The sequence below is a fragment of the Anarhichas minor genome, unplaced genomic scaffold, assembly GCF_050575085.1.
Source record: "Anarhichas minor isolate MPS153535 unplaced genomic scaffold, ASM5057508v1 ptg000010l, whole genome shotgun sequence".
NCBI classification, from domain to species: domain Eukaryota; kingdom Metazoa; phylum Chordata; class Actinopteri; order Perciformes; family Anarhichadidae; genus Anarhichas; species Anarhichas minor.
In genome coordinates, this window is record NW_027466456.1 from 5,012,595 (window position 1) to 5,039,623 (window position 27,029).

General features: G+C 42.7%; 1 protein-coding gene across 1 annotated transcript in view; it reads left to right on the forward strand.

Moving 5' to 3' along the window:
- sema6bb (sema domain, transmembrane domain (TM), and cytoplasmic domain, (semaphorin) 6Bb) overlaps positions 1–26,358 on the forward strand; it is a 59,695-nt gene extending 33,337 nt beyond the window's left edge. The window contains exons 14-16 of the mRNA XM_076088575.1: positions 1,833–1,910; positions 5,783–5,841; positions 25,451–26,358. Coding sequence (XP_075944690.1) covers positions 1,833–1,910; positions 5,783–5,841; positions 25,451–26,358 — 1,045 coding nt within the window. The remainder of the gene's footprint in view (positions 1–1,832; positions 1,911–5,782; positions 5,842–25,450) is intronic.
- The last annotated feature ends 671 nt before the right edge of the window (positions 26,359–27,029 follow it).

Sequence of the window (27,029 nt, forward strand, 5' to 3'; positions counted from 1 at the left end):
AGGTCTGGTTTTTAACCTTCGAAGAGTTGTTGTGAGTGCTTCCTTTCCACACAGCTTCCAGTCTTCATGGTTGGCTGTTTTTTCTTTAAATCTTGAATAATTCAACATTTTACAGTCTGCTTTCCAATTCATACAGTTGCAGATTGACATTTTAACCTCGTTTAACCCCACTTGCAGACCCGTCATTAAAAAGTAATGTTGTGCACACACAGATATCAGAGGTTTTACATTTAATCAGTCAACAACGATTAATCCCTTTTAGGCTACTTGACATCTCTGCCATCCATCAGGTACTACAGGTTTTTAGATTGATTCCCTTTTAGGCACACAGCAATTTCTATTCATGATGCTAGGTTTAAAAAATGTACTGACAGAGACTTGAATTTATCTTGAGATCAGTAATCCTAAACAGTGAACATCACTGAGTTTGTGTTTTTTTATTCAGCCTAACATTATCATTCTAGTCGTGAACAGAGAGCATTTCATTTTAAAAACTCTTTGTTGCTGCAATCAAGGGTTTTCTAACATCTGATGTTTAAGAAGTGGAGTTGAAATATACGTCATTCATGAACCATGTTGTCTGAAAATCAAACTCAAGAGACAAATGGCCACCAACTCGGACATTGTGAATCTGTTATTGTGAGGAAAATGTGGTGAGTTCTTGCATATAACAGGTTGCTGGGACAGAATAAATCCCACAATGTCTCTATATCCTAGTGTACTTCATTTGAAGTACACTACTAAGCCTTTTCCAAAACTTTTATCTGGATCTCCATCCTCTAGTCAAGAATTAACTTTCATGCTTTATTGCGAGAACTAAGTATTTTAAACGATTAAAGGGCCGGTGTTAAGCATTTCACGGGATCTGTTAGCAGAAATGGAATATATTAATCATAGTTGTGTTTTCACTAGTGTTTAATCTCCTGAAACTAAGAATCGTTGTGTTTTCTTTGGCTTAGAATGAGCCGTTCATGTCAATATAGGAAGTGGCTCATCTTCACACAGTCCTTCATGTTTTACCGCCAAGTTTCTACAGTAGCCCAGAATGGACAAACCAAGCACCGGCCTTTCACATTTTTAAGGCTTGTGGCTTTTAGGCTTTTAAGGCTTTTAGGCTTGTGAAACTGTGGTAAAGTGAGCCGCAGAGTGAAAAACTGTGGTGTCGCCAGCCGCCGCCTGACTCACGTTGCTTCTACAGTAGAGTTATTTTGGTATGAATGGCCTCTGAGCGAGGCGAACGGCGTTACCACAGTTTTGTACCTGGTGGCTCTTTAACCACATGTCTTGGAGAGGCAGAAGAGAGCGGAGGGCTCTTCAGTTGGTTACAATCTTCAACCACCCTGCAAGATGCCACCAAATCCTACACACTCTCCCTTTAACAAACAGGAAAGCATTTGAAATACAATCTGATTCTGCTCTCAGCTACACGTCCAACCTGCCCAATATTGAAGTAGATGACAAAATATTCCCTGTGATGAATTACATCATCGAGCAAGTTTCAAGTCTTAAGAAGTTTGAAATGAAGAGCTAAGTAGGAAATCAATATAAAATTGATTTCTAGTTGATGGACACAGATGTGCAAAAATAATTCAAAGGAGATATGACGAGATATCCTGACTTCTAGTAATAGACTCGTTGACTAATCTAATATCAAAGAAAATCCCTAATTTAATCAGAAATGAAAATACTGTGAGTTGCAAGCCCTTGTGTGAAATACAAATCGAGCAAATTACATTTACATTTAAGCTACATAAATACATTTAAGCTACATTCATTTAAAGTGAAATAGGGATTATTTGTAGTTCATTGAGTATCTTTTTGTGTCTCTGCAGGAACTGTATCGCCTCCAGGGATCCTTACTGTGGCTGGACCAGAGGAAGCACTTGTTCTTTCCTCAGACCTGGGACCAGGTATGACACCTCTCTATTCGTATGAACATCACCACAACGCACACAGTATACAGTACCTGCCCTGCATCAACATACTGCCACTCTGTCTGGTTTATTCCTTGTCTGTCTTTTAAGTCCACATGCTGTTTTATCACCTTTCTCTGTTCCCTGTCCTTGATCTTCAGGTGATTTTTATTTTTATCTTGGTTTGTTTTGATTTGATTTATTTCCACTTTTAGCATCGTTCTCAAGGTTATTTTTTCCCGACAGCACACCTACAGTAGCAGACCACCCTTAGAGACGTCCCATATATCATTTATCTGGTCTGCAAGTCCTTGGTTCTATCTGAGACTACTTGAGCATCTGAGTAACATCTGTGCCCTCTAAGTAACCTGTCACACAGTCTGCTCTTTGTACATTATTGATTCAAGATGTCTGCTGTCGCTGTTAAACACTACGATGTTCTTCCACTTTGCTTGTTATCAGGTGGTGGCCATATAACACTGTGTATACTTGTGTGACTGAGAGCAGAGTTTTGTGTTTTGCTTCTCTGTTGTATAACACTGTCTGTGTTATAAATGACATACCCAGACACAGTGTTGTCTGGATGTGTGTGAATGTGAGAGTATCTGTGTTTGTGTGACCTCTCTCTCTCTCTCTCTCTCTCTCTCTCTCTCTCTCCTCCTGCTACTGAATGCGGCGGTCTGTTTTGCTCACCACCAGTGGTGGCTGCCTCCCTCCGGTGAAATCAAATCTCTCTTTAGTCAGGCTGTTTATTGAATTAGGCCTTCAGAACACAGGTGTAGTGCCAGCAGAACAGACAACATGGGTCTTTAGACCACCTCAGGCTGCCTGCTTATACTATTAAAGGGCTCTGTGTTGGTTTTGATTTGATTTACCAAGGTCGGTCAACTCTGCAATCGATTTTGCATTGAGTTACTGCGGATTTCCTCTTTGTGGACTAAATGCAACCTCTCTGTGCAAACTGACGCCAGAGGAGAGCTCAGCAGTTGATGCTATATATCTAATTTAGGCAGTTTCTGAGGAAAAAAATAAGTTTTGTATTCTGCAAGAAAATAGTTGTGTGTGTTGAACTGGGAGGATAAATGGTTTTATTGTTGTGTCCCCGAGTGTTATTATCGAACTGCTAAACAAGGTGTAGCAAAAACATTTGTCACCTTCTTTTTGCTTCTACCAGTGAGAATATTGTGACTGTACAATTGCTTATCCATTTTCCTTATGTTTAGGTGTTACAGCTGATTCATTATATGGATGTTGTGGATGCTAATTTAGGTGAACCAAAACTTGTTGTGTTGCACTTCGATTCAGACATGGTCATTTCTTATAGTACTGAATAGTTGATCTTGGACAGTTTGAGGAAAAATGGTTTCATTGCTTTGTCCCAGATTATTATGCTGCAAACGAGGTGATACAAAACATATCTCACCTTCTTTTGCTTCTGCCAGTGAGAATATTGTGACCGAACTGTTTATCCATTACTTTTAGCAAAGTGTTCACGTTCTAACTATTCACTCTCTCTTAATTGCAACATGGTGTTGTATTTCTAAATCAAACTGTAATTTATATTTTATTAGATTAGCTGAGCGACTCCACCATTGTTCCACATAGCCTCTGACAACTGCAGAAGTGACCCCTGGGGCACAAGTACTCTTGGTTGGCCATCATTACTGTTAACACGCAAGCATCCAACATGAATACACATACGGTCTTTATCACATTCCTTTTTATAATGAAGTCTTTAAATTTAGGAAGAATTTAATGGAAATTAAAAAAAAACACTGTAAAAAAACAACAACAACAACACACACACACACACAGGCAAAGCTAATGTATACAAAGTAAATGACCCACAATCCCTGAGAGGCAGCCAACTGAGCACAAAACATTATTCTTTGTTAAGGTGACAACCCGCTGTTTGTTCACAGTGCACTTGGACTCATTTGTCACAGTGATTTCTAGGCATTAAAAGCACAGATGTTGGCTGCGATGCTGCCTGAGCCTTTAGCTAATTGCAGAACACCGACTTCTCAGTCACTTTGTCGCAATGAGTTGTTTTTATTTTGCTCTGGTTCTTCAAGGGTTGTTTGGAGGCCAAATAGTGATTCGGTGCAGCAGCGCTATTTGGGGGACCAATGTAGAACTTTAAATGGTCATTTACTTCTGTGTAAAGAATTTCCTGTTGAATCCAAAGTGTTGTTTTGACTTACTCATGACCACAAAAGACCGAGCAAAGCTTGTTATATCCATCCATATCAACCAGAATGTAATGCAGGCGAATGCCTCTTGCAAGTGAAGAAAGATGCATTTAAAACATGCTTCCGATCTTTAAATTGGGCTTGCATGAGGTCTCTGGAGCTTGTATGCTGCCAAGTGCTCACTGATGGATCCTTACTAAAACAAGTCTGTGATCGCAAATGTGAGTTAAGTCTCAGTCAGTTTAAATCTAGTTCTTTCTAAAATACGATGCCCTGGAAACATCAATTTATAGATCATGCATTAAAGTCAAAATAATTGTTTATTAAAGGAATAGTTCGACATTTTGGGACGCAAATTTAGTTAAATAAAAGCTTGTTGTGTGACACTTTATGTGGTGATAAGACAAATGAGATATAGCGTGTTAATTATTGAGCTTTTAGAGGTGCTGGTAGGCAGATTGTTTTTACCTGGACAGATTCTGGGTATCTGTTTCCAGTCTTTATGCTAAGCTAAGCTAACCGTTTCCTGCCTCTTGTCGTGTTGATCTTCTCTTCACTTTATTGGCAAGTAAACAAGCTTTTTAAGGCACACAATTACCAACTTGTTAATTAGACATGGTAATTATGTATAGTCCTGATTAGTAACTGTGCGTGGTTGTTTGTGTGTGTGTGTGTGTGTGTGTGTGTGTGCAGTTTTACATTAGATATCCAATCATTGAAACCCGAATGAAAACCTTGTGTTTGTCTGATTTTGGTACAAGTGGATTGGAAATGTATTACATTATGTAATCATGATTGTATTACACACACACACACACACACACACACACACACACACACACACACACACACACACACACAGCCTGTGTTTTGCATCTTGGTGCTGTTTTCCCCTGATAAGAGCCATGAGCAGTTGTGTTTTTCTTTGTGAGCACCTGGTCTCTGTGCTGTTCTCATTTCCTCTCTGCTTCCTCACCTCATCATATGTTTTTGTCCTTGGAGTTGCTTTTGCTCCCCTGTTCCCTGAATGGGAAATGAGTTTTAAAGCTCGAGGATAGAGTTGTAGAAATAAGATATGTGGGAATCTCAGTAGAATATGAGTAAAGCTGGAGGTTTTGTTGAACGTATACTTTCATGACAAGTGACGTTTTCCAGAAAGGAATAATGTTTTTCATAAAAATATGATATTCATCTTATAATTTGCAGTGTGTTTGAACAGCCTCCCTACCTTAAGTTCCATATTAATGACTAAAACATATTCCCCTACTCTAACTCCTAAATACTTGAAGACATTGAGTTTCAAATGTAATGTGAAGACAAGAATGCCGACCTAGAAATATTGCTCATTCAATGCATTAATTCATCTAATTAATGCCCCTGCAGGCACAAGTGGTTATCTTTGAATTATAACAGTGATTATTGCAAGAAATTAAGCCGCTCAAGGGAGCTCTTTTGCTGTTTTAATGATTTTCTTTTTTCTCACTTTGTCGAAATAGAAACAATACCATCAAAGTGTTATAGGAGCTTATAGAGATATACGCTCCCTCGTAGCTCGTCCTCTGCTGTAACATTGAGATAGTTTTCCTCTATCGGAGTGGATCTGTGCTGTGTGTCGGTGGCCGTGTCGCCGGGCCTCCGTGTCCTCTGATTAATGACTGTGTCTCTTCTCCTCTGCAGACTGCCGTTCGAGCAAGATGTTGAACAGGGAAACGTGGCCCACTTGGGTGACTGTGACGGTAAGAGGAATGATGAGTCTGTGTGTGTTTTTGTGTGTGTGTGTTTGCCCACAAGTGTTAAAGCTAATAGCTCTCTTGTCTGTGCTAAGATCCTTACGTAGCGTGTGTGTCTTCAGGGTAAACAACAATACAGTAAAAGGAGAGGAATAGACTGGTATAGTTTCAGTTTATACACAGGAAATCCGTAAATAAACACAGAGAAAAGTCCCAATCCACCTCAGAGCTCTGTAGTTTCTTACTCGTCCCTAGAGTAGAAACCAATGTGAACATGAAGACGGTCGGCTGGTCTCGTTTTGTCGAGCTGGCAGGAAAATCCCTGTGTATGTTTAAACTTTGTTCTTCCCACTGTTTACTGTCCGTACTTGTATACTATCTTTGCTTTGGTCCGGTAGGTTTTGTTCCAAATTCATGTGGTTAATTATATTCCACTTCAGCTTGAATTCCCCTTGATGTTTCTCTCTCTCTCTCTCTCTCTCTCTCTCTCTCTCTCTCTCTCTCTCTTCTGAAAATAGAAGTGGTACACAGCAGAGCGAAAATCTCTATTCCAGATACACAGAGGTTTTGGATACTCCCATGACGCCCCCCCCTCTCTCTTTGATCTGAGCGCTAATTCCAATGCGTGCAAATTAATCCTTCACTTCTGAAAGTTCCCCGAGTTCATGTGCCGTGCTCCCTGAGAAAAGAACAGATAAATATTGCATAATCAGAACCCGCGAACAGCTCTAATCCCGTTTCAGATGGGCGCCCTGTTTGATACTGCTCTCTCACTTCAGGTCCTCTGACCACCAAAACCAAGGGGGGGGGGGGGGCTCTGTGATGGTTTGATGCTCACTCTATGCATGGTGAAGTTAAGATAGTTATCTGTCTCCATTGATCACATGTGTAGCCCCTTATAGAACATGTGGTGGCGAGTTTAGTCCTGCTCTGAAAAACAGAAAACCCACGATCTTCCAAAGAGGTTATTATATTTTAAACAGATCAGGTTGTGCATGTATCCTGCTTTTAATTCCTGCAAGTTAGTGTTTGTAAAATAACACAAACTGGAAGAAAAATCTGATATTCATTCTCCGCAAGGGAACTAAACTCCAGAAAATACTGTGTTGTGCGGAAGCTTGTAATTAAAAAAATACAACTTCTATGATCATTACTGTACTACACCAGCAGGTGAGAGAAGAACATAATTACTCTTGCTCAGTGCTAATGGAGTGTCTTACAAGCTCTAGTTTTGTATCCTCTTTCTGCACTTGTTATATCTTGACCAATGGTTCAAGGTCTCGGGGTCAGAGAAAGTAATGGCAGCGATACTGAAGAACGACTTTCCACTCACCGCACACTGTAGATCATCGCAGCGCCTTTTTTTTTTCCAGAATGAGCCGTATGCTGTCTACCAACTACAGGACTGCTACAGCGATTTAATATCACATTTGCATAAAGTTGGGGGACTTGTGAGAAAGAAATCAAAGAAAGCAAATAAATGTACCTAGTCAACAAACGCTGCCTTTATCGCTTATTTCCTGTATTTAATGCCGTGCTTCATGCACCTGAAACTTTGTGTGAGGTGGAATATAAAAGCTGAGTGTTGCGTAATTTGTTTTGGCTGGGTGATCTAAATTGACAACATATATTGCCAATTTGAATGTCAATGTTACATTACATTTCATTGTGAGTCATTCATTTCAATTTCCTTGACCCAAAGCAGCAGACCTACCCATTTCTATATGAAAAGGCAATATGCCAGCTCTTAGTTGAGCCTAAATTATTGTTTTCTTAAATTATATCACCAAAAGACAATTCCTTTACAATTTACAGTAAGATTATTATAATTACATTCACAATAATCACCCAGCTTTGGTTTACTCCAGACATTTTTTCCTTGTCATATTTAACTTAATGAAACATGTTCTACCTTAGAGATACACAATCAATCTATACAATAGAGATGTACTGTCCTGCTCCCTGGTCCGGCCTTTGACGAATTTCTGAGCTCTGCATGTGCCGGCGTCTGATCCAGTCATGAAATATACCCGAGTTGCACTCTGTTGACGGGAGGTGAGACGAGAGAGCTGCTGGGTTGACACGGCAGGAATGTGAGGCAGCATCTTTCCCGAAGGCTGCCACTTAGACAGCACTTTGTCTCCGATGTTGTGACGACCTCGGTCTATTGGCCTAGCCTATCATATCTCTTCTCTTATTTGACACTTTCATTGTCTCGGATACGGATGATTTCCTCAGTGTTTCCTGTTCCTAGTTAACGCTGAGATCATCTCTTTGTCGTCCCGTAAGACTAAGATTCTTCCAGCCATCTGAAAAGACAATATTCAGTTAGAGGAAGACAAAGAGGCGCAGCTTGAGCTTGTTATGACAAACTGTCACTGACACTGTTAAGACTTTAAAAACGGCCTCTTTATATGCGTCCGTCAGCATCTTTCTCTGTAATTCTCTCCACGTGGCTCATTCCTAACGTACACGGGACACATACTGTACATCTGTGTACTGACAAGCACACACAGGTGCTCACACACACCAGCACAAACTCTTCAGGGACCTGGATCGGTGGAATAGACTGAAGGCTTTTGGTTGCTGAATATTTCATATCGCTATATTAAACTCATTGCACATGTCTGTATCTTGACCCAGCAGATGAGCGGGGAGATAAGGTGTTGGCCTGTGTACCTCTCTTTGGGGAAATTCAGCAAACTCATTTCCACCCTCCCTTTGTTTACCTTTTCCCACAAAGAAGAGTGTACGTTTTCCATCAAACTTCATACAATCTTCAGCAGTCGGTGATCCTAAAAAAACAGCTTTTTAAATCATGATTTTTAATCAAGATTGTGGTTAGGCATGAGGTAACAGGGCATGTTAAAGGCCCTCTCAACCCGGAGGTTGGGGTGACTCTGCATCACAAGATTATTAATATGGCAGGAAAGCAGTAACACATTGTTCTTTTACATACATTTTACTTTATTCTTTCCTTTTTTCTCAAGCTAATTTGACCTCTTCTGGTACCTAACAAGTTTTCAAATACAACAATGTCAGACATTTACGAGGGAAAATTCCTCTTTGGTTGAACTACGAAAAACTCATGTACATATGTATGTATCTGATATGAGGTTACAAATAGACATATTGTTTAAATATGCGTGAAACATTTTTCAAAGAAATTGTTTCTGGTAAGTTGACAATGATGCTACGACTGAAACGTTGTACATATGTCATAAATGGATCTTTTTTTTATGCCTGAACCTCTTCAGAGATCTCAGAGACGTGGGTCTGAAAACCTGGCACAATAAAACGCAAGTGAGAATTAGGTTGTCAGTAATTTAAATGAACTGGCCCTTTAAGGTTGAGGTTAGGCTGGTTATATTCCGATGTTTTATGCTAGTTTTGGCTTTGCAGCCAAGTCATTTATTGTGCCCTAGTCTTTGCTCCTGTGCTGCTCCAGTGCCTCTCCTCTCCACCATGTTTCATCTCTCTCTCTCTCCAGTCCCAGTCAGTGCTCCACTTATTCCACAGCAGCCTTGTCGTCAGACCTCAAAGGAAGATGGATGGACGGCCTTACTTAGAGCCCAGCTAACGGTCTCCCCCTTCCTCCTTAGCCAAAGAGAAGCGGCTGCTGGAAGGAGAATCGATTTCCATCTCTCCTCTGGCTGATGGCAGTCGAATAGATATCAAGGGTGATTCTGCAAAGGGGAAAAGGAATGGAGCTGAGAAGAGCGGGGATGGGGAGATGAGGCCGGGTAAATCAGATCAAGGAGTAGAGAGCGGAGCGAAAAAGAGATTGAGAGATCATAGGAAGAAGGCAAACTTTGAGGACGGAATGGGTGAAACGGTTCAGAGGATCAGAAGTGTAAAGTCATAAGGGTGAATAAGAAAATAAAAGGAAAGAGAGAACCGAAAGAGCGAGGTCAGGGGAGGAGAGAAAGGCGAGGCGGTAGGATAATCACATAGGAGAGTGGGGAAAAGACGAAAGGTGAGGGTGGATGAAAGCTTAGAGAATGGTGGGAGGTTCAGGGAACTGCGAGGAGAGGGTGCACGGCCGGGCCGGTGTGACAAATAGACTGAGAGTGCCACCGGCGTCTCCTGTGACACAGCGCTGACACTGGCCTCCTCAGTGGGCTTGTGGCCAAGCTGTAATTCTGTCTAGGTGATGTGAACTGCTTGCCTCACACCCTCTCAATCTCTCTTTTCATATATCACAGAGCTGCTGCCCTTCTCCTCACTTCACACTAGTATCAACTTTTTTATCTTTTGCATCATTCGGTTCTTCCTATTTTGGCATAAAAGTGGATGATGGCACCTTTGCTAAAAATCTAACGTGGAAAAACTACATGAAGAAGTGGAGTGTAGCTAAGGTTGTTGCCTTGTTGTTGTAAAGATCACCCCCAAAACACACACACACCCAATAGTGGTATGTAGACACATGCCGTTGCTCTAAACCCTCTCTGATCAAAGCAGAGTTTGGAAGCACAACGTCTAATGGAGACGATGTGTTGTGGGAGGGACAAAGATGATGAAAAAGACGAGGTCAGAGAAATGACTGGGTTAAATTAAGTGCGTGTGCGTGTGTGTGTGTGTGTAGGTCTATTAGCCTATGTGCTCTAATTTCTCTCAGGCGCTAAAGCAAGCTAACTTCATTGTTGTTCGGTAATTTTGTAGGTCCAAACAAACACACTTGTGCCGGGGGGGGGGTGAAGTGACTCAGCCATTCCGGCATGTAACTTTTGCATTTGCACCTGCTAAGACCACATTTTATTGCAAACACATGCACAAAGAGCAATTTTCAAGGCTTTAGTATCCGCGCAGCACGCACAGAAAATCCCACAACGTTCATGCACTTTGAGTTTCACCTCTTTAACTTTGACACATCTTTCAAACACACATCAAAAGACACTTTTCAATGTTGCGCTTCAAGGATTTTAGGATGAACTGTGAAGTATTTTCCCTTACCATCATAAAGCAGCTGGAATAATGTTTGTTCCATCTTTAGTCTGTAGTTTGAGTGATGGCTTGTAATGCTCACATTCACTCTCAGGTCACACAGTGTGCGTTCATTCACACTGGGATATAACAAAGGAAATGCATCTCAAATTGTCTGCACTCCAGACTGATAAACACACAGACACACAGATTATTAGCAGTATAAAAGCTCTTTCCATTTTGCTGTTAATGCAATTATTTTCAACTCTGTTGATTGTAACTAAAGAAAACTGCATGTCACCCAGTGAAATGCTGCAAGACTTTGTTGCATTTTTAATAGTTTTTGGAGTTCTACAACAAGAAGAAGGATGATGTCATTCTTTATTATATTTTCTTTTATGGTCTTGAAAGGCATTGAATTCATTCATCTAAAACAAGTCTTTAATTGGTATTAAAATGTCTGAAAGCAATCTTTCATAAGTCTTAGAATCCCTAAACAGGGGAAGTAGGATTCTTTGAACCTTTTTTTTTCTGACATTGAAATTCAAAATTTCAAGTAACATCTGTTTTTGAAGTAATTTCCGAACGTCTCTCATCTTCGTCTCCCTGAGCAGGATGGTGGAACTAACAGCACGTTCAATTTTGATTATAAAGTTGGTCTTAAATTTAATTCCGAGTGGCATTAAGAAAGTCTTTACAAGTCTTAATTCTAACTTGCCTTAAGCTGAAGGAACCCTGAATAACACCAGGTCAGTTCCCCACTACACTTAAAAAATGATTGGTCTACGGAGTACATAATGATTTGGGATTCTGCACCTCCTGAACACCATTAGCAAACTGTCAGACCTGACGTGATTAGTGAAGCTTGCCCTGACTCCATGTGCTGATATTGTATTCCTCCCACTACAAAAATGATTAATTTTTGCTTCAACCTCTATTACACTTCTTACCCTGCTGAGCCAGGACTGCAAGTTGCAAAATAAATGAGCTGGTCAGAGCCACTTGTGCCCAGAGTTTGAGCTAACAAGTCTGCTTGCAGGAGAATAGAGCCATTAATGTGTGTGAGCAGTTGTGTGCCCTCTAAAGTATTAGTCTCTTCACGGTGGACAACTCAGCCAGCGTGACAAACTGCAGCTGGATTTATGCTGGATTCAGTTTTAATGATGTTTGAGCAGAACACGCCCCGCTGACAGAAATCACCGAACTAACTCTGAACTGCTCTGGCGAGTGTGATCGAGTGTGTTGGGGCGAGGATGTGTGAACGTGCATGTGACAGGTAATAGAAACCAGTCCTGTAAACAGCGCAATGAGTCAGATTTGGTTCGGGCGTCGACAGACGGTATAGCATGTCAGATCCACTTACGGCAGGTTATCGCGACGTGTCGATTGGCCGGCTCTCAGTTTTTCCAGGTCGTGACTCTTGCTGGCTGGCAGATCAGTTACAGCATAAACGTGGGCTAAATGGTCTGTCAAGCCTCCAACTTCTCTCTTTTAAATTGCCATGAGGGTCTCTTAACTCTAAAGGAAAGAGATTCTTGCACCCAAATCATTTTGTTGGCACCTGAATCTCCCAGCAGTAATGAGCTAAACACTGCCTCACTTTATTTAGCTGTTTGCAGGCCTGTTTGGGGCTAACGAGTCAAATTGTGTTTGCACAGACAGCTCATCAGCTAAAGTCAACTCTGTTAAACCAGCCATCAAATAGGAGTAAGAGGTGTGTGTGTTTGTGTGTGTCTGTGTGTGTGTGTGTGTGTGTGTGTGTGTGTGTGTGTGGTGCTGTTGCTACAGGAGACACGTCCTGCTTCATCACGTTCCCTCGTTGTTCCGACTCAACACTTTTCTCAAATCTCTGTTTCCTCCACGTTGATAAAAGTAAATAACAGAGCTCTCCAGCGAGTGCACGCTTCCTGACGCTCACCAACTCACCCAGGATCGTTCACATTCGCACGAACACATTCGCCACCCGTTTCGCTGTGAACTCACTCAGCCATAATGACATAGCTAGTGTTGCCACAATGTAGCTACAGATGGAAGCAATTATGGTGCTGTGAAAATATTTCCAGAAGAAAGGCAGTGTTTTGACTGGTGCAACAGCGGGATGCAATCACTCAGTAATTGAGGTCCACTGAAACATCAATGAGGAGAAGACGGAATGGAGATTCCTTGTTGTGGCGTCATGTTGGAGTTTGATGACGATCACCGCAGAGCCGGGACCGACTCTGTCTGTCTCCCCGGTGGCTGTGATGTTGCGAGGAGCTTTGTGCAGGAAAGAAAATTTGTTGGCAAATTTACGGCCGTGGTCTCATCTAGTTCCATCCTAATTGCTGCGGTTTGGAACGGGGCCTGAGTTGAGGCTTATGAGGGGGGACCCATAAAGCCGACACATTCTTTGTATCTACATGGCAGCTAGTTAAAGCAAGCTCTTAAGTCTGCTCATGATAAATGAGTTGCCCTGTAGTTTGAACCCCAACCGAGAGAAAGAGAGGGACAGGAAACGAGAAAGAAAGAGAGGAATTGGGGAGAAGAAAAGCTTTCGCCACAGTAGTTCATTTTTTGTTTGACGCGGTCTCCTCTTCCTTGACGCCACAGTCGTCCTTCCTCCTCTCCTAACTCCCTCTGCTGTCACTTCTGCAAGTCAGACACCAGTGGCAAAAAGAGAGAAAGAGAGAGAGAGAGAGAGAGAGAGAGAGAGAATGAGAATAGAGCAGAGATAGAGGAAGTGTGGTGTGAAGCTGTGCATCCCCAGACACCAGACTTTGCTCAAACTCACACATCTCTGCACCCCAAGGAGCATCTGAGAGGCTTGAAGCACAGAGCTGATCCCCTCGGTGAATACTGAGGCTCGGCTGATGAAATAAGAGGACCTATGTGCCTTATAACAATTGACGTGTGTGTACTTTGGCATTGCAGAGGAAAAAAGGCAGGTGAAATACTGTATGTGTGCGGTTTCTCAGTGTAGAGATGGGGAATTTCTTTTAGCGAGCTCTGAGAAGATAAGAATAGCAGCCTCAGCCTTTGGATAGCTCGGCAAGGTGCGAGGACTCCTGAAGGGCTTCTGCTCTTTCATCCAACTTCTTCCCTCCGAGTCCTTCCTCGGCTCCTCACATCTCCTCCACAGTGGGAGCCTCAGAGGGCGCCTTGACAAACACACACTGACCCCTCAGCGAGCCACGGCTCCTTGACGATAGATGTGTTTGTGTGTGTGAGTGTGCAGGGTTGCCATCTTTTAAAAGGTTGAAGGGAATTTTTTGGGTGGGGAGGGTTGTACACAAATAGCCTGCAGTCACTCATAGTTTTTTTATTTTGTTTTTTACTGATTTTCACCAAAAAATGCTATAAACTTTTAAAACAAGGGCTTCAGTTGAAACCCTGATTTTATGTTTGCACACGTGCAAAAGTTGTTGTTCCAAGCTGCCGCTTACAGTGTCCGAGGTCCTCCAATGACCTGACAGCTCAGAATATGCTTTGGGTAATTAAAATTGAGGAGAATAAATAGGGAGATGCAATGCAAATGAGCAGCTCATTATGCAACAGAGTCCCTCTGAGTAATTAAAATAAAAACACGATAACATTTGAATAAACAAAATATAGACAGATAGATTCCTAGACTTTAAAAAGAACATATTGACTCTTACCTACAGTATGTAAATCAATTCAGTTTGCTTCACCCGCACTGTGGTCCTTAAGTTATGTTCTGAAGTTAGCATTTCAATTACAAATGCACTAGGCTACTTAAAGGCCCCTAAAACCTGAGCTATGGGGTTCCACACCGACACAAACTTTTGTGCCAAAGTTGAAAAAGTTGAGAGATCTCATACGCATACTTTTATGCACCTATCAGGATTTAGCAACATACGAATCAATATGTGACAGCTGTTTTCTTATATTTCCATGTCACTGTCAAGTTGAATCAAACCACACCCACAAAGTCCTGATGATTTCTTAAATTCTTTATCAACAATACCTCAGTATGTTTTTGTTTTTCTTCAGAAATTTAACTTTCAGGAAAGTTTTCCGGGACTTTAATGTCTGATATCAGCGCTGCCGTTTTTTGGGGGGCAATTAATCAAAAGGCCGTCACCTTGATTAACTGTAATTGTAGAGTACAAATGTTTGATTGCTTGATTGCAAAGATATGAAGTAATCAAAATCCAGTTTCATTTTCAACAAAAACTACCACAATCGACTGTAATAATGATTAAAATTGGGCTGGAAGTGCATCATTTTTTGTCAAAAAGAGAAATTCGAGTAAGACAAGTTTCAAATTTCAAACTACCCATTAGGGTATGAAGCAGTTATAATTGGCTTCACCTTGACCAATACTTATGTACTTATACTCAATACTTTAAAATGACGCACGCAGGGCTTGAAATGTAATACATCCCAAAAGCGTGGCGCATTGGCAAGACTAGTATGTGTGCGTGTGTGTACATGATTGGATTTATGTGTTGTCTTATGTGATCCAGATGCCAGCCTCAAAAAGAAGGGGTAAGTGTGTATGTGTGTGTGTGTGGGTGTGTGTTAAGAAGCTGGAAAATAACAGATCGGCACATTAAACATTGTGTGAGGGGACCTGTAACCTTTTTAAACACAGCTTCACGCAAACATACACCAGCTGAAGCCACCAGCTCTTCTCACTATGTTTACTAATTGAACACCAGACACTGACATTTAAGGATTTGGCTGAAGCTACAACACACACACACACACACACACACACACACACACACACACACAGATACAGAGAGAGCTGATGAAGAATAAGGGCCTCCGGCAGGTCTGTGGCCCTTGGTAGTAGTCGTCCAGTAAAGTGCGAGCAGGACCTGGAGGCGTTGTGTAATGCCTCAACAGAGAGTCCTGCAGCATGACATTCACAGCACTGTAACTACTCTCCCCTCACAACACCTGGGATTGTTTTTGTGTCTATCATTCAGACAGAAATCGACCACGGTGAGTTCCCCTAACTCCCTGAATCAAACAACACTTTTCCTCCTTTCTGTAACACATCAATAACACTTCTGCGCTTTTTCCACACCCACTTTCTCTCTGTTTCTCTTTGTCACCTCTCTGTCTCAATCTCATTCTTTTTCATCTCATTTATGTTTCTCCTTCCTCTGACGCTTCCTCATGTCTCTCTTTGTCGCTTCTCTCAGCCTCTGTTTCTCCTTCTGTCTTTCTTCTTCCTCTCTCTCTCTCTCTCTCTCTCTCTTTCTCTCTCAGTCTGTCCATCAGCCTCCTTCATATCTCTTTCACGCGCATGTTTGTTGCAGCTCCTCTGTATTGATCACCTTAAACTCTCCTTAGTGCTGACAGCGGCGCTGTGATTCTGAACAATCGTTCAGCACAGGATGTCTCCCGATGGCGTTTCCACCTGCGAGGCCTTGGCCCGTGTCACGGCGGAGACATTTCATTAAAGGCGACCTGTAAATTAACAGAGCGGGCGAGTGGCTGAGCGAATGGTAGTTTCAATCAGCCGCCCAGATGGCGTGCCACCCCGACATAAACCCTGATGGTTTAATCATTCTGTTAAACCTCCGTATATTTGTATCAGGAACCGGTCCAACACTTCAGTGCTGGGGGACTTAACATAAAAACAAATTGGCATGTGTTTTCAGCTGGTGGGCGCATAGTACAGCACCGTGCATAGCTCTGAAGTGATATATGGATGTAGCATGTGAGAAAGATTAAGTTGCAATTGCTTGGTTCATGATTTGGGAACTAGAGATATGAGCCCTCTGGGCAGGTAGTTAGACTAATGCTATGCGGACCTGCTCTCCAATTTATTACCGGTGACATGTTTGTGATTATTTATTATTTCTCTCCACCGTTTGGTTTTGGCTTTGCAGCTAAAATGAAAATATCAATTTTCAAACGAAAGCGCAGCCAAGTCCGTAACCCCTACGTTTCAGTATATAGAGGAAAAGAATGAAAACCGCATCCTACGGAGAAACATGTACGTCCACACACACACATGCACTCTCATGCGTACAAAACTCTCTGGAAAACAATTTATTTCACCACAGTGTCCGCCACAGCCCAGTTGCTTTGTTTGAATTGGATGCAGCTGAAACCGCTAACAGACTGGCCCTTGTTTAAGCTGCCTCCCACTAAAGGTTGACCAGATTGTCTCCTGATTTAATTGAATCCACAAATTCAATGAGGAACATTCCTGACAGCAACACGTGTGCATTGGCTGTAAAAAAGCATTTATGGGCAACGGGAGGGAGTCAGACCCCCTCCCTCTGATGATTTTAACACGCGGTGCTCTCCCCCCCCCCTCTAGGCTTACATTCATTCACCCCAAGCAGAGATTTTTCTGTGAGCATGAAAAGGGAGACAGAAACCAAGATGAGGGAAGAGGGCGAGAGTTAAAAATGAAGATACACTGCGTAGCTTAGAGGTGGAGGAGGGGAATGTATAGGCAGAAAGAGAGTCGTGCAGGTATGTAATTATACAGTCATCATCACAATCCCTGGATCTGAGCCAACCAAAAACCTGATCTGCCCTCGCTAATAGACCCAGCTGAAGACCTGCATCTATTAGGAGTAGGTTTTTTGGTGGAGATTTTATGGAATTTTAATTGCAAACACATGGCCGTTGCGCATAAATGTTTTAACGTATTGATCGGTCGGGCACGTCCGACTAGCCCTCAGGAGCTGAGGTTGTTGTTTTTCTTTAACCAGGGAGTCGTGCAGAACTCTCCAGCAGCAGCCGTGCTGTGAAAGCGCTGTCAGGGAGGGACTGTAAATGGCTTTACAATCATCCCGAGAGTAAACACAGTTTACGAGCAAGCGAGGTTTAGTCCGAGTAAGGAGCTCTGCAGAGTTCCATGCTTCTTTTCAAAGAGCTTTAATTCCTTCTCAGCTTGTTTCCATCCTCGCACACACGTCGGCGTTGGCCTCGCAAGCTCGCAGCATGAGGCGCACTGTGTGTGAAAGAGTGTGAACGAGTGAGAGATGCAATAGTGGAAATAGAGAGTGAAATAGACAGCGTATGTGCTGAAAGAGAAGTGATGGGGATGGTGGGAGGGGGGGAAAAAGCAGCAAGACTGCAGGAAGGAGGAAGACGTGCTAATAACAAGAAACAAAACAGTGCCTGCAGTCTTTTAACGGAAGAAAAGGAGAGGAGGATAATGAGCAAAATCACTGAGCCATGGGTGCAGGCAGCGCACGCAGTCACTTATTAACACACACACACATATTCATACATCTATTGGCGTCTATTCAGACAACGGCGCACGTGCTTTGCCACGTGCATCCTTGCCGTCACTGCGTGCATAAACACATTAACATGCAGAGAAATGGTGGATTCTGGAGATGAAAGGCCCTCAGATCAGTGGCGGTACGCTGACAGAGTCGTAACCTATCAAGCTCAGTAGCGTGCGCTCGTGGCATCGACAGGTCCACCGGGATGCTGTGAAGTCTCTTTGTTCTGTTTTGATGTGCTGCGTTTCTAATACATGTATTCGAGCTCTCAAACTGCATAAAAGTTCCCTTGCCTGGCTTTTGATGACGGAACTTATTGAACTGTAGGAAGCTTCAAATAGTTCCAATATTAATTTGTTAACATCTAAACTAGCTGAAACCTGCAGGCAGTAATCAAAAAGCGGTGTAGAGGGCGAGCAGATGAAACAGGCTTTGTTTTTTATAGAATTATTTTTAAATTTATTACAACATGGTTTTGGTCATTTTGGTCATCACGATCGGTAATGATAAGTGTCGGGTTTTGCTATAAATAAAACTAGTTTGCGCAACATGTTGTCCAACCACTCGTCATAGAGAGAGAAGAGCATCAATACCATTATGGGGATAACGCCGCACAGAAGGCATTCATAGTCTTGCACTTGTTTGTACGCATGAAAAGTGGCAGAAATAGTTGTGTAAAAAAATCCAAAAAGAGGGAAGTTGAAATCCTGTTTGTTTTCTCACATCCACACAGTTGGATGAGGAGGTGCAAAAGAAGGACATGGTTTGACTTTATTTTTAGTGTTTCACAGAGCAGCTTTAATTGTTAATTGCGGAGCTCTGAGATCACAACAACCTTCTCTATAAAGAAATCCAACAAGACAAGAACCACGAGGAGTCAGAGAAGCGTCCACGCTTTAACTCTGGGTTGGACAAACTTTTTTGGAAGAAAAAACAAAGACATATTAATAATTTCCTGTCTGCTGAAACATCCATTAGCAAACAGACCTCCTGCCTATCTTTATCGTCACACTTTTATGATCACACACAGTCTTCCTGTGCAATGAGGGATTATGACCTACATCTTGGGTGCAATTAAGTTTTACCTCAGAAAATAAAGTGGTTTAGATCATTGGTTCCCAACCTTTTGGTTTGTGACCCTTGCATATTATTATGAGTTGTGAACTGTTGAACCAAAGAGTCCCTTTCCCTTGACTTTGTTTAATTTGTTAGATTTCTAAAGGCATGGGGAGGCAAAGCTCTCAAATAGTTCACAAGAAGAGAAATAGACAAATGTAGTTTATTAGAAATATGTTTTTCTTCTTCGCTATATGATCCCTCAGAGGTTCTCCGGCTCTGACATCGGCTTCTCTGATCGTTTGAACGCTCGTGTTTCTTGCCAGACTTCATTGTAATGATGCTACAGTGTTCCCAGATTTCAGCAATTACTTTGATGAGTACAGTGCAGTATCATACTCGATTACCAAAACTGTGAAAATTAGACCCAAGTTGTAATAAACTGCGATCATCCGTTTGATGCTCGCTTCTAATCAGATGCTAGGTTAAAAATCCCTCCTCCATCCCTCCACTGCATCTGACTCTCGGTCTTTATCTCACACACACACACACACATGTTCACAAGGCCATTGTCGAAAGCGCCGCCAAATTGTGAGCAAGGTCCGTGCAGATTCACAGAGTCCTCTGCCAGTGCTCTAATCAAGGGAAGTGTTTAACAACTGACATTGAGCTAGCAGGGCTTTTCATTAATTTCCCTTACTCACCGGCAGAACGGAGGGATAAATGAGAGCGGAAGACATGAGGGAAAATTCTAAAAATCACCCAGATTAACATGAGCACAGCTGTCATGTTCGCCGTGTAACGGAAACTTCACTTCGTCGGCGCAGATGTTAAATTTGATCGTGCGGGAACTTGATTTGGAAGTGTGCGAGTGAAAGTTTCTTTACTTCTCGTCTGGATTTTTAAGCCATTACTCCCATGGTGCCGCCACCTCTGCTGATCAAAGGAGTGGTGGGTAAGAGAGACGGATACGAGGGGATTAACAGCAAACAGGAGGATTGGCGGGAGGGAAGGACGATGGGTGTGAAGGAACAGATGACTGTGGGGCAGAGACAAAGGAAATCGAATACCAAAGAGACTTTTTAACTATGTGCAAGCTCCTTTGTAGTTTGAATTTGACAAGTAACTGCTGCAAATGTACAGTTTATTGAATATTGTTCACAAATATCCTATCGGAGCCCTTTTCCCTCTCCTCTTCACCGCTTTAATCCTCACCAATGCCCTCTACTCCTCTCTACTCTTTTCTTCAGGCGTGTCCTCCTCTCATCTTCTCAACTTTATGTTTTAATTCCGTCTCTGTTGTCACATGTCCTTTTCTCTCCTCACTGCTCTTCCCTTTTCCACAACCCATAAAAGATCTCTCTCCTCTCCTCCCCTCTCCTCCCTTCCCAACCATCTACTCTTTTCTTCAGCTGTGTCTTCCTCTCATCTTCTCAACTCTTTTGTTTCAACTCTCCTCTTTTGTCGCATGTCCTTTTCTCCCCTCACTTCTCCTCCCGTTTCCACAGCCCATATTAAATCCCTCGCCCCTCCTTTCCTTCTCTCTCCTCTCTCTCCTTCTCTCTCCTCTCCTCTCCTCCTGTACTCCTCTCTGCACCTCTCTCCTCTCCTCCACTCTCCTCTCATTGCTACGCTGTAATTGGAGCTGGAAGCCTCAAGACAAGCAGCTCAGTGTACGTCAGGCTGACAGGCAGGCCCGTTGGCTTCTATTAAGCTTTAATAAGTGAGCAGGATTGGAAGAGGAGAGAAGGAGTTGAAGGGAGGGGAGAGTGTGCACGCTGTTGCTTCTACTGTCACCTCTCGATAGGATGAATGGAAACCTGCCTGCTGTCACACACACACACACGCACACTACCACATATATCCTTTCCTTTCCATCAGCTCTTTCAGCGTATTGCCACTTGCTATAGATTTCCGTCTGCATGTTGTGCATCCAAGAAAGACAGACTTGTGTGGGGAAATAAAAGAAATTCACAAAAATAAATCAAGATCATCTGAATGTCCGAGTCAAAGAGAAAGGGAGTCGAGGAAGCATATCGAGTGTGAGAAGGCCAGCCTGTCTCTGTTCTACAGCTACACACACAGAAAGCCACACCAACACACACACACACACACTTGTCAAGTCCTCTCCCCCTGCATGAGGATGACAGCAGTATTATTGCAGCGTGCAGAATTTAATCTGAAGTGCCACACAGCAACCCCGGACCACAGTTGAGGTAAATGTTAGAGAAATATCTACAAGCTCTGCAGCTGAGTACAGCAAGAACAATACCAGATGTGTGTGTGTGTGTGTGTGTGTGTGTGTGTGTGTGTGTGTGTGTGTGTGTGTGTGTGTGTGTGTGTGTGTGTGTGTGTGTGTGTGTGTGTGTGTGTGTGTGTGTGTGTGTGTGTGTGTGTGTGTGTGTGTGTGTGTGTGTGTGAGAGTGTGTGAGAGAGAGGAGATTTGCGGTTTTACGCCGTTATGTTGCAGCCTTGCTCTGAATTTTCTGTGGTTGCAGCAGCGCTTCGTTTTTGTTTACAAAGTCATCAAGGCTGCGGTTTATTCAAAAAAACATCCAGTAATGAATCAATTCATTACCTGACTTTTCAAACTCCTCCAGTGTGCATGCGTGTGTGTGTGTGTGGACACTGTAAATGAACATGTTGGAATCCTCCAAAATGCCTTTCTTTGCATCTGCTGCTCTCACAAACTCCCTTTTCACCGAGGAGACTGGAGATAATGTAATTGAAACTAGCAGTCTTTCCAGATTGAATATTGGCCTGAAACATGAAAATAAATACGGCAAGGCTCTGGGTTTTGTTAGGCTGCTGCATGCAACGAAGATGCCAACAATGTGTTCGAGGCGAAAAAGAACTTTCAATGAACAAACAATTCAATATAAACTTCGAAGTACACAAGTGCCGAAATGAAAACGCAAAGACTGATGTAACTGCGAGCTGTGTGACAGCATGAGCGAGCGGAGTGAAGAAAAACACGTCGTGAGATATGAATTATGAGCTGCCGTCCGTGTTCGGGGCAATTTTTGAGATATTGAGCAATCAAGTTTTTACATCCCGTTGGGCTAAACTAACCTCCTTAATAAATCTTAATACTAAATAAACACTTTCCACACACAAGGACCTACTTCAGGAAAGAACATGTGTAACACTTTCTATTGCACTGATGTCTATAATTTATTAATAACATACTTGTAATACTTATACCATACTTTTAATCAAAGTGAATATTAAATTAAATAGATTTAAATATATCTTTCACTTTACTCACTGCAAACAATGACTACTTGGAGTAATTTATAATCTCATTATAATTCATTATTACACTTACTATAATGCATTACAAACTATTATAATGTATTACAACTATGGGAATTATTATACACTATGATCCTTGCAAAAAATTCGGTGAGAAACCAGCAATTATTAAGTATTATGATACTTGACATAAGTCATCATAAAATGCCTTATAATGTGTTATTTATTAAATCATATCGTTCTAAAGCATTATGAATATTTATGAGAGTTTATGACTATAATTACACAGTACTATAAGCAGATTATAATGCTTTATAAGTATGTTTATTATGAACATAAGCACCATAAATAGTGTTGACGAAAGAATTCCTCTGAACAATCCCAAAATGAATATTCAGAGGCAGTGATGAATTAATGGAAGAGGAAAAGCAAAGAAAAAAGGAAGTTGATATGAAATGAGGGAAGAAGACGTTGTGCTATCAAGCAAACAAACAAAAAATTAAAACAAATATGCTTTAAGAGCGAACACAATCCCGCTGATGAAATGTGATCTCCGGTTATTCAGGAGGATTTGTCTGACTGTGACCTGAACTGAACTCTGCGTGTCACATAATTATCAGGCTGGAACTAAGGCCTGTGTCCACGTGTATCACCGAGCGTATTGGATCGGTGATAAAGGACTAATTAGTGCTGAAAAGGACATTGATTGACCAACAAGGCCAGTTGATTAATGTCAGGCCTGAGTTGATGGAAACTGCAAACTGAAAGTATGCAGCGGCATCGGAAGTGTCGAGGCTCTCTCGTCTTAGCTTTGAGGTTAAATTGCAAGTGACCGGCGATGGATTTAGTATATTTCTGGTTATTTGTTGTCTGGACTCTTTAGAGTACATTTTTGCTTTAAGACCACTGCTGTGGAGCTATACAGTCTCCCTTATACTAGGTACTTTTTAATCTATGCAGTAGTTTACCTTTAGGTGTGGTTCAGGCTTCTGTTTGCCACGCTAGCAACATATCTTTCTATTTGGTCGTATCACAACAACGGATTGCCATTAAACAGAAATTCATGTTTGAGGATCCTGACTTTTCCTCCAGCGCCACCATGAGGTTGACGTCTTTGATTTTTAGTGAAACGTCTCGACGACTATTGATTCAGAATGATTTGTAAAAACGTTGGTGATCCGTTTCTATTCAGCACCATCATCAGGTCACAATGTTAATTTGTCCAATACTTTGGTTTGTGACCAAATATCTGCAAAACTAATGACATCCCCATTAGCCTCAGCTGTACTTTATGTGTGGTGCTAATACACACATATTAGCATGCTAACAGGCTAAATGTTACTATACCTGCAACCTGAATTACCATTGTGAGCATGTTAGCATGCTGACTTTAGCATTTAGCACAGCTTTGCTGAAGTGTAGCCTCATAGTGTTTTTACCACATTACGATCACGACCACCAAGAAAAATGAATGTACTTATTTTTCATTGAGATTGTTTCTGCCAAAGCACAGTTGCCAGCATCTGGAAAATGTGACTTTTAGAAATGTATTTATGTTTCTATTTGTTGTGGTCAACGAACAGGAAACCAGCTTTGAGCTCGAAGCGTTTGGGACGAGCCTAATCAGATGTACCCAAACCTCCAAAAAATATGTGAAACTTGAAAGATTACTTTGTGATAAAAGACATTCAAAATACATTTTAATGTCTTATTATGTAAAAGACCTTTTTTTTTTTTTACAGATTTTTAATTTTTTTAGTTTTGGTAAACTGCTCCTTTTATTGTGTACAATAGCACCTTGGGCACAGCACCGCAGTTCTGCGGTCTCGCGCAGGGTTTTATGCCATTCCCCAGCTTAATGTCAATGTGTAGAGTAACAGTTTATTATACCAAGCCACAGGCCACCTTAATTAACCACCAGGCTGCCTCATGTTAGCGTATTTGCACCACAACCAGCTCCATTTGTTCCCATTAAAAATGAATTTGTCAGACAATAAAAGCATGTTTGTTTAAAAAGACGCTGCTGTTCTCTGTATGTTTATTCTGTCTTCCGTTCTCCGGTGCTGTGTGGAAGTGAGTAAGTGGCTCCCGATGTCTATTAATGACATCCATTTATTTTCTGTGAGAAAGGATTTATTTTACTGTCCTTGTGCAGACAGTCCTCCCTCTGCTGCTATCTGTGCTGTCATTTAACAACTATTACTATGTTTGTCTAAGGCCCCAAATGTTCAAGTTTGCTTTGGGCAACTTCTCTCTCTCTCTCTCACTCTCTCTCTCTCTCTTTTTCTCTCTCTCTGTAACACCCTCCCCTTTCCTTCATCTGTTTTTCTCCAGTCTGCTTCCCAATTCAATTCCCAATTTCTTTGTATTCGTTGGTGTTGGTCTCGGGAGCTCACACTGCAAAGAATATCTTTTCTTCTGGCATTTTCCTAATTGATCCATGGCAGCCCGCGCTGTGGTCTAGCTGTACCCATATCTTCAATAATTCATAAACAGTTCTCTCGGAGGTAGTTCATCATGCTTTTCTATAAAAGAAATACAGAAATTGATGGTGTTGTCTGCGGATATTTTACCCTTTTTTTCTAAAAACACGACGCCTTCGGTTCATCTTTCGACAGCCTTTGGCATATAGATGCAGCACAAGGGAGAGATATCAGTGAAAGATAGCAATGTTACTGCCTTTACTGTGTTTGGGCAAAAAGCCGAGAAGTATCCAGCTTGCGAGGTGTTTTATATAAGCTTAATCGATTATTATATGTACTGTTTTTAATGAAAATACTTATCAGTCACAAGTAGTGTATACAACAGAAACATCTAGGGAAGTATAACTGGTATATATGATATGAAACCTTGGAATTATTACTCACCATTAATGCCAGACGTCATCTCTCCTTGTAAAGCTAATGTTGTGAAACATGTTCGGGTTAAGAGCTATTCTCAATCAGGAAGACAGTTATTACAGCTATTAAAGCCACCATCCACTTTACGTAATCAAGGCAATTATACCTTAGCTGGAAGGCATACGACCATTCCCACCCACAGTGGGGGAGAGAGAAAATAGGCCATTTTGTCTCGCCGTTTGTTAACTCCCACATGTTTAATACAGGAAATATTGATGCTATTTCCACCAGTTGACTGATGGACTTCTTTTTGTGATTGTATTTCTCTCTGTGTAGGATTGCTGCTCCAAGAGAGTTTCATCGAGGAGCCTGACGGCTTGGTGTCTGTAAACCTGCTGGTGGTGTCTGCTGTTTCAGCCTTCGCAACAGGAGCCATCCTCTCCGGCCTCACCGTCTGCTGGATCATGAGTCACCGCCACCGCCACTCACGAGGCTCCGGAGCCGGCGGCACCCGCCGCAAAAGTGACAAAGAGCAGAGCATGCTGGGGCAGGGCCGCAGCGGGTCAGTAATGAGCGTAACAAGAACCAGCGGCGGCGAGAGGCGTCGCTCACAGGTGGACAACCCCTTCGTCATGCCCAACGGCTGGTCTAAAGGAGAGATGGACCCGGGCCTGCTGCCCACCCCGGAGCAGACCCCGCTGCAGCAGAAACGGTCCATGCGTCTCCCAGACACCGACTGGGACCAGAGCCAGACCTTCCTCACCGCTGTGGGGACTCCCTGCCCCAACAACTCCGTCATCTACCTGAGCTCCAAGTTCCTGCATGGAGGTGGAGGGGGTGGAGGGATGGTCCGGATAGAGGACCCGGGGGAGGTCGTGCTGCCCCCGCACACAGAGCGCCAGCGCTACCTGATCCTAGCCACCCAGAGAGGGGAGCACGGTGGCGGTCGGCCCAGCGGCACCCTGAGGAACTCAGCGGGCGATTACATCTACCCCGCCACGCCGCAGGACTCCCCCGACCGACGGAGGGTGGTGTCCGCTCCCACGCCCCACATGGACTATGGGGAGCCTCGCTGGAGTCACGAGGCGCTCAACTACAACAGCAACAATGGAGTGTCCTATCACTCCCAGCGCCCGGGCCTCATCAGGCCAGATATGCACGGGCCTCGAGGGCTGGGAGAACTGGCTGACTTCAGCCATCTTCTAGGGAAGAACATGGGAGAGCGCACCCCCAGTGGCCAGTGAGGCAAAGTACGTGAGCCCTGGCACCAAGCTCTCTCTGAACACCCATTCCCTCCAACAGCAGACTGGAATAAATCAACCCCTCAGACTCACTGTCCCGGTCCAACCTTACCCTGTCTGTCCTCTCTCACTGTCATTCAATGTTCTGACGTCATTCAGCTGACTGAAGAGAGAGACAAAGAGACAGTTGAAAAAGAGGAGCAAACTCTCCTCATGTCTCCGCTCCTCTGCTCTTAATTATGAGGTGCACCCCTCTGCTCTGTAAGTGGTACAACCCGCAGAGCTTGACTTTGGCACCACAGGACAAACAGTAAGGTAAAGAGAGGGGTGCAAAGGAAAGGGAATCTTCTCAAAGGAGAGTGTGGAGATTTGAAAAACAAAAAAAATGACAATTTCCCCTTGCAGCGCCAAATGTGAAAGGTCTCCCTCCACCATTTTGTTCACCGTTTTGACACCATGGTTCTTCTTTGAGTGTGAATTTTTGTTTCGGCTTTTTTTATTTTTTTTAATTTTGTGCCAGTGGCATCCAGCAGACAACGATGTGCTTTACTTTGGATTTCAGATGAGACTAAAACTGTTGTAGCCGTGCCAGAGGGCAGTGACTCTCAACCAATCATGCAGTGTGTGTGTGTATGTGATTGTGTGTGTGTGTATGTGATTGTGTGTGAATGTGA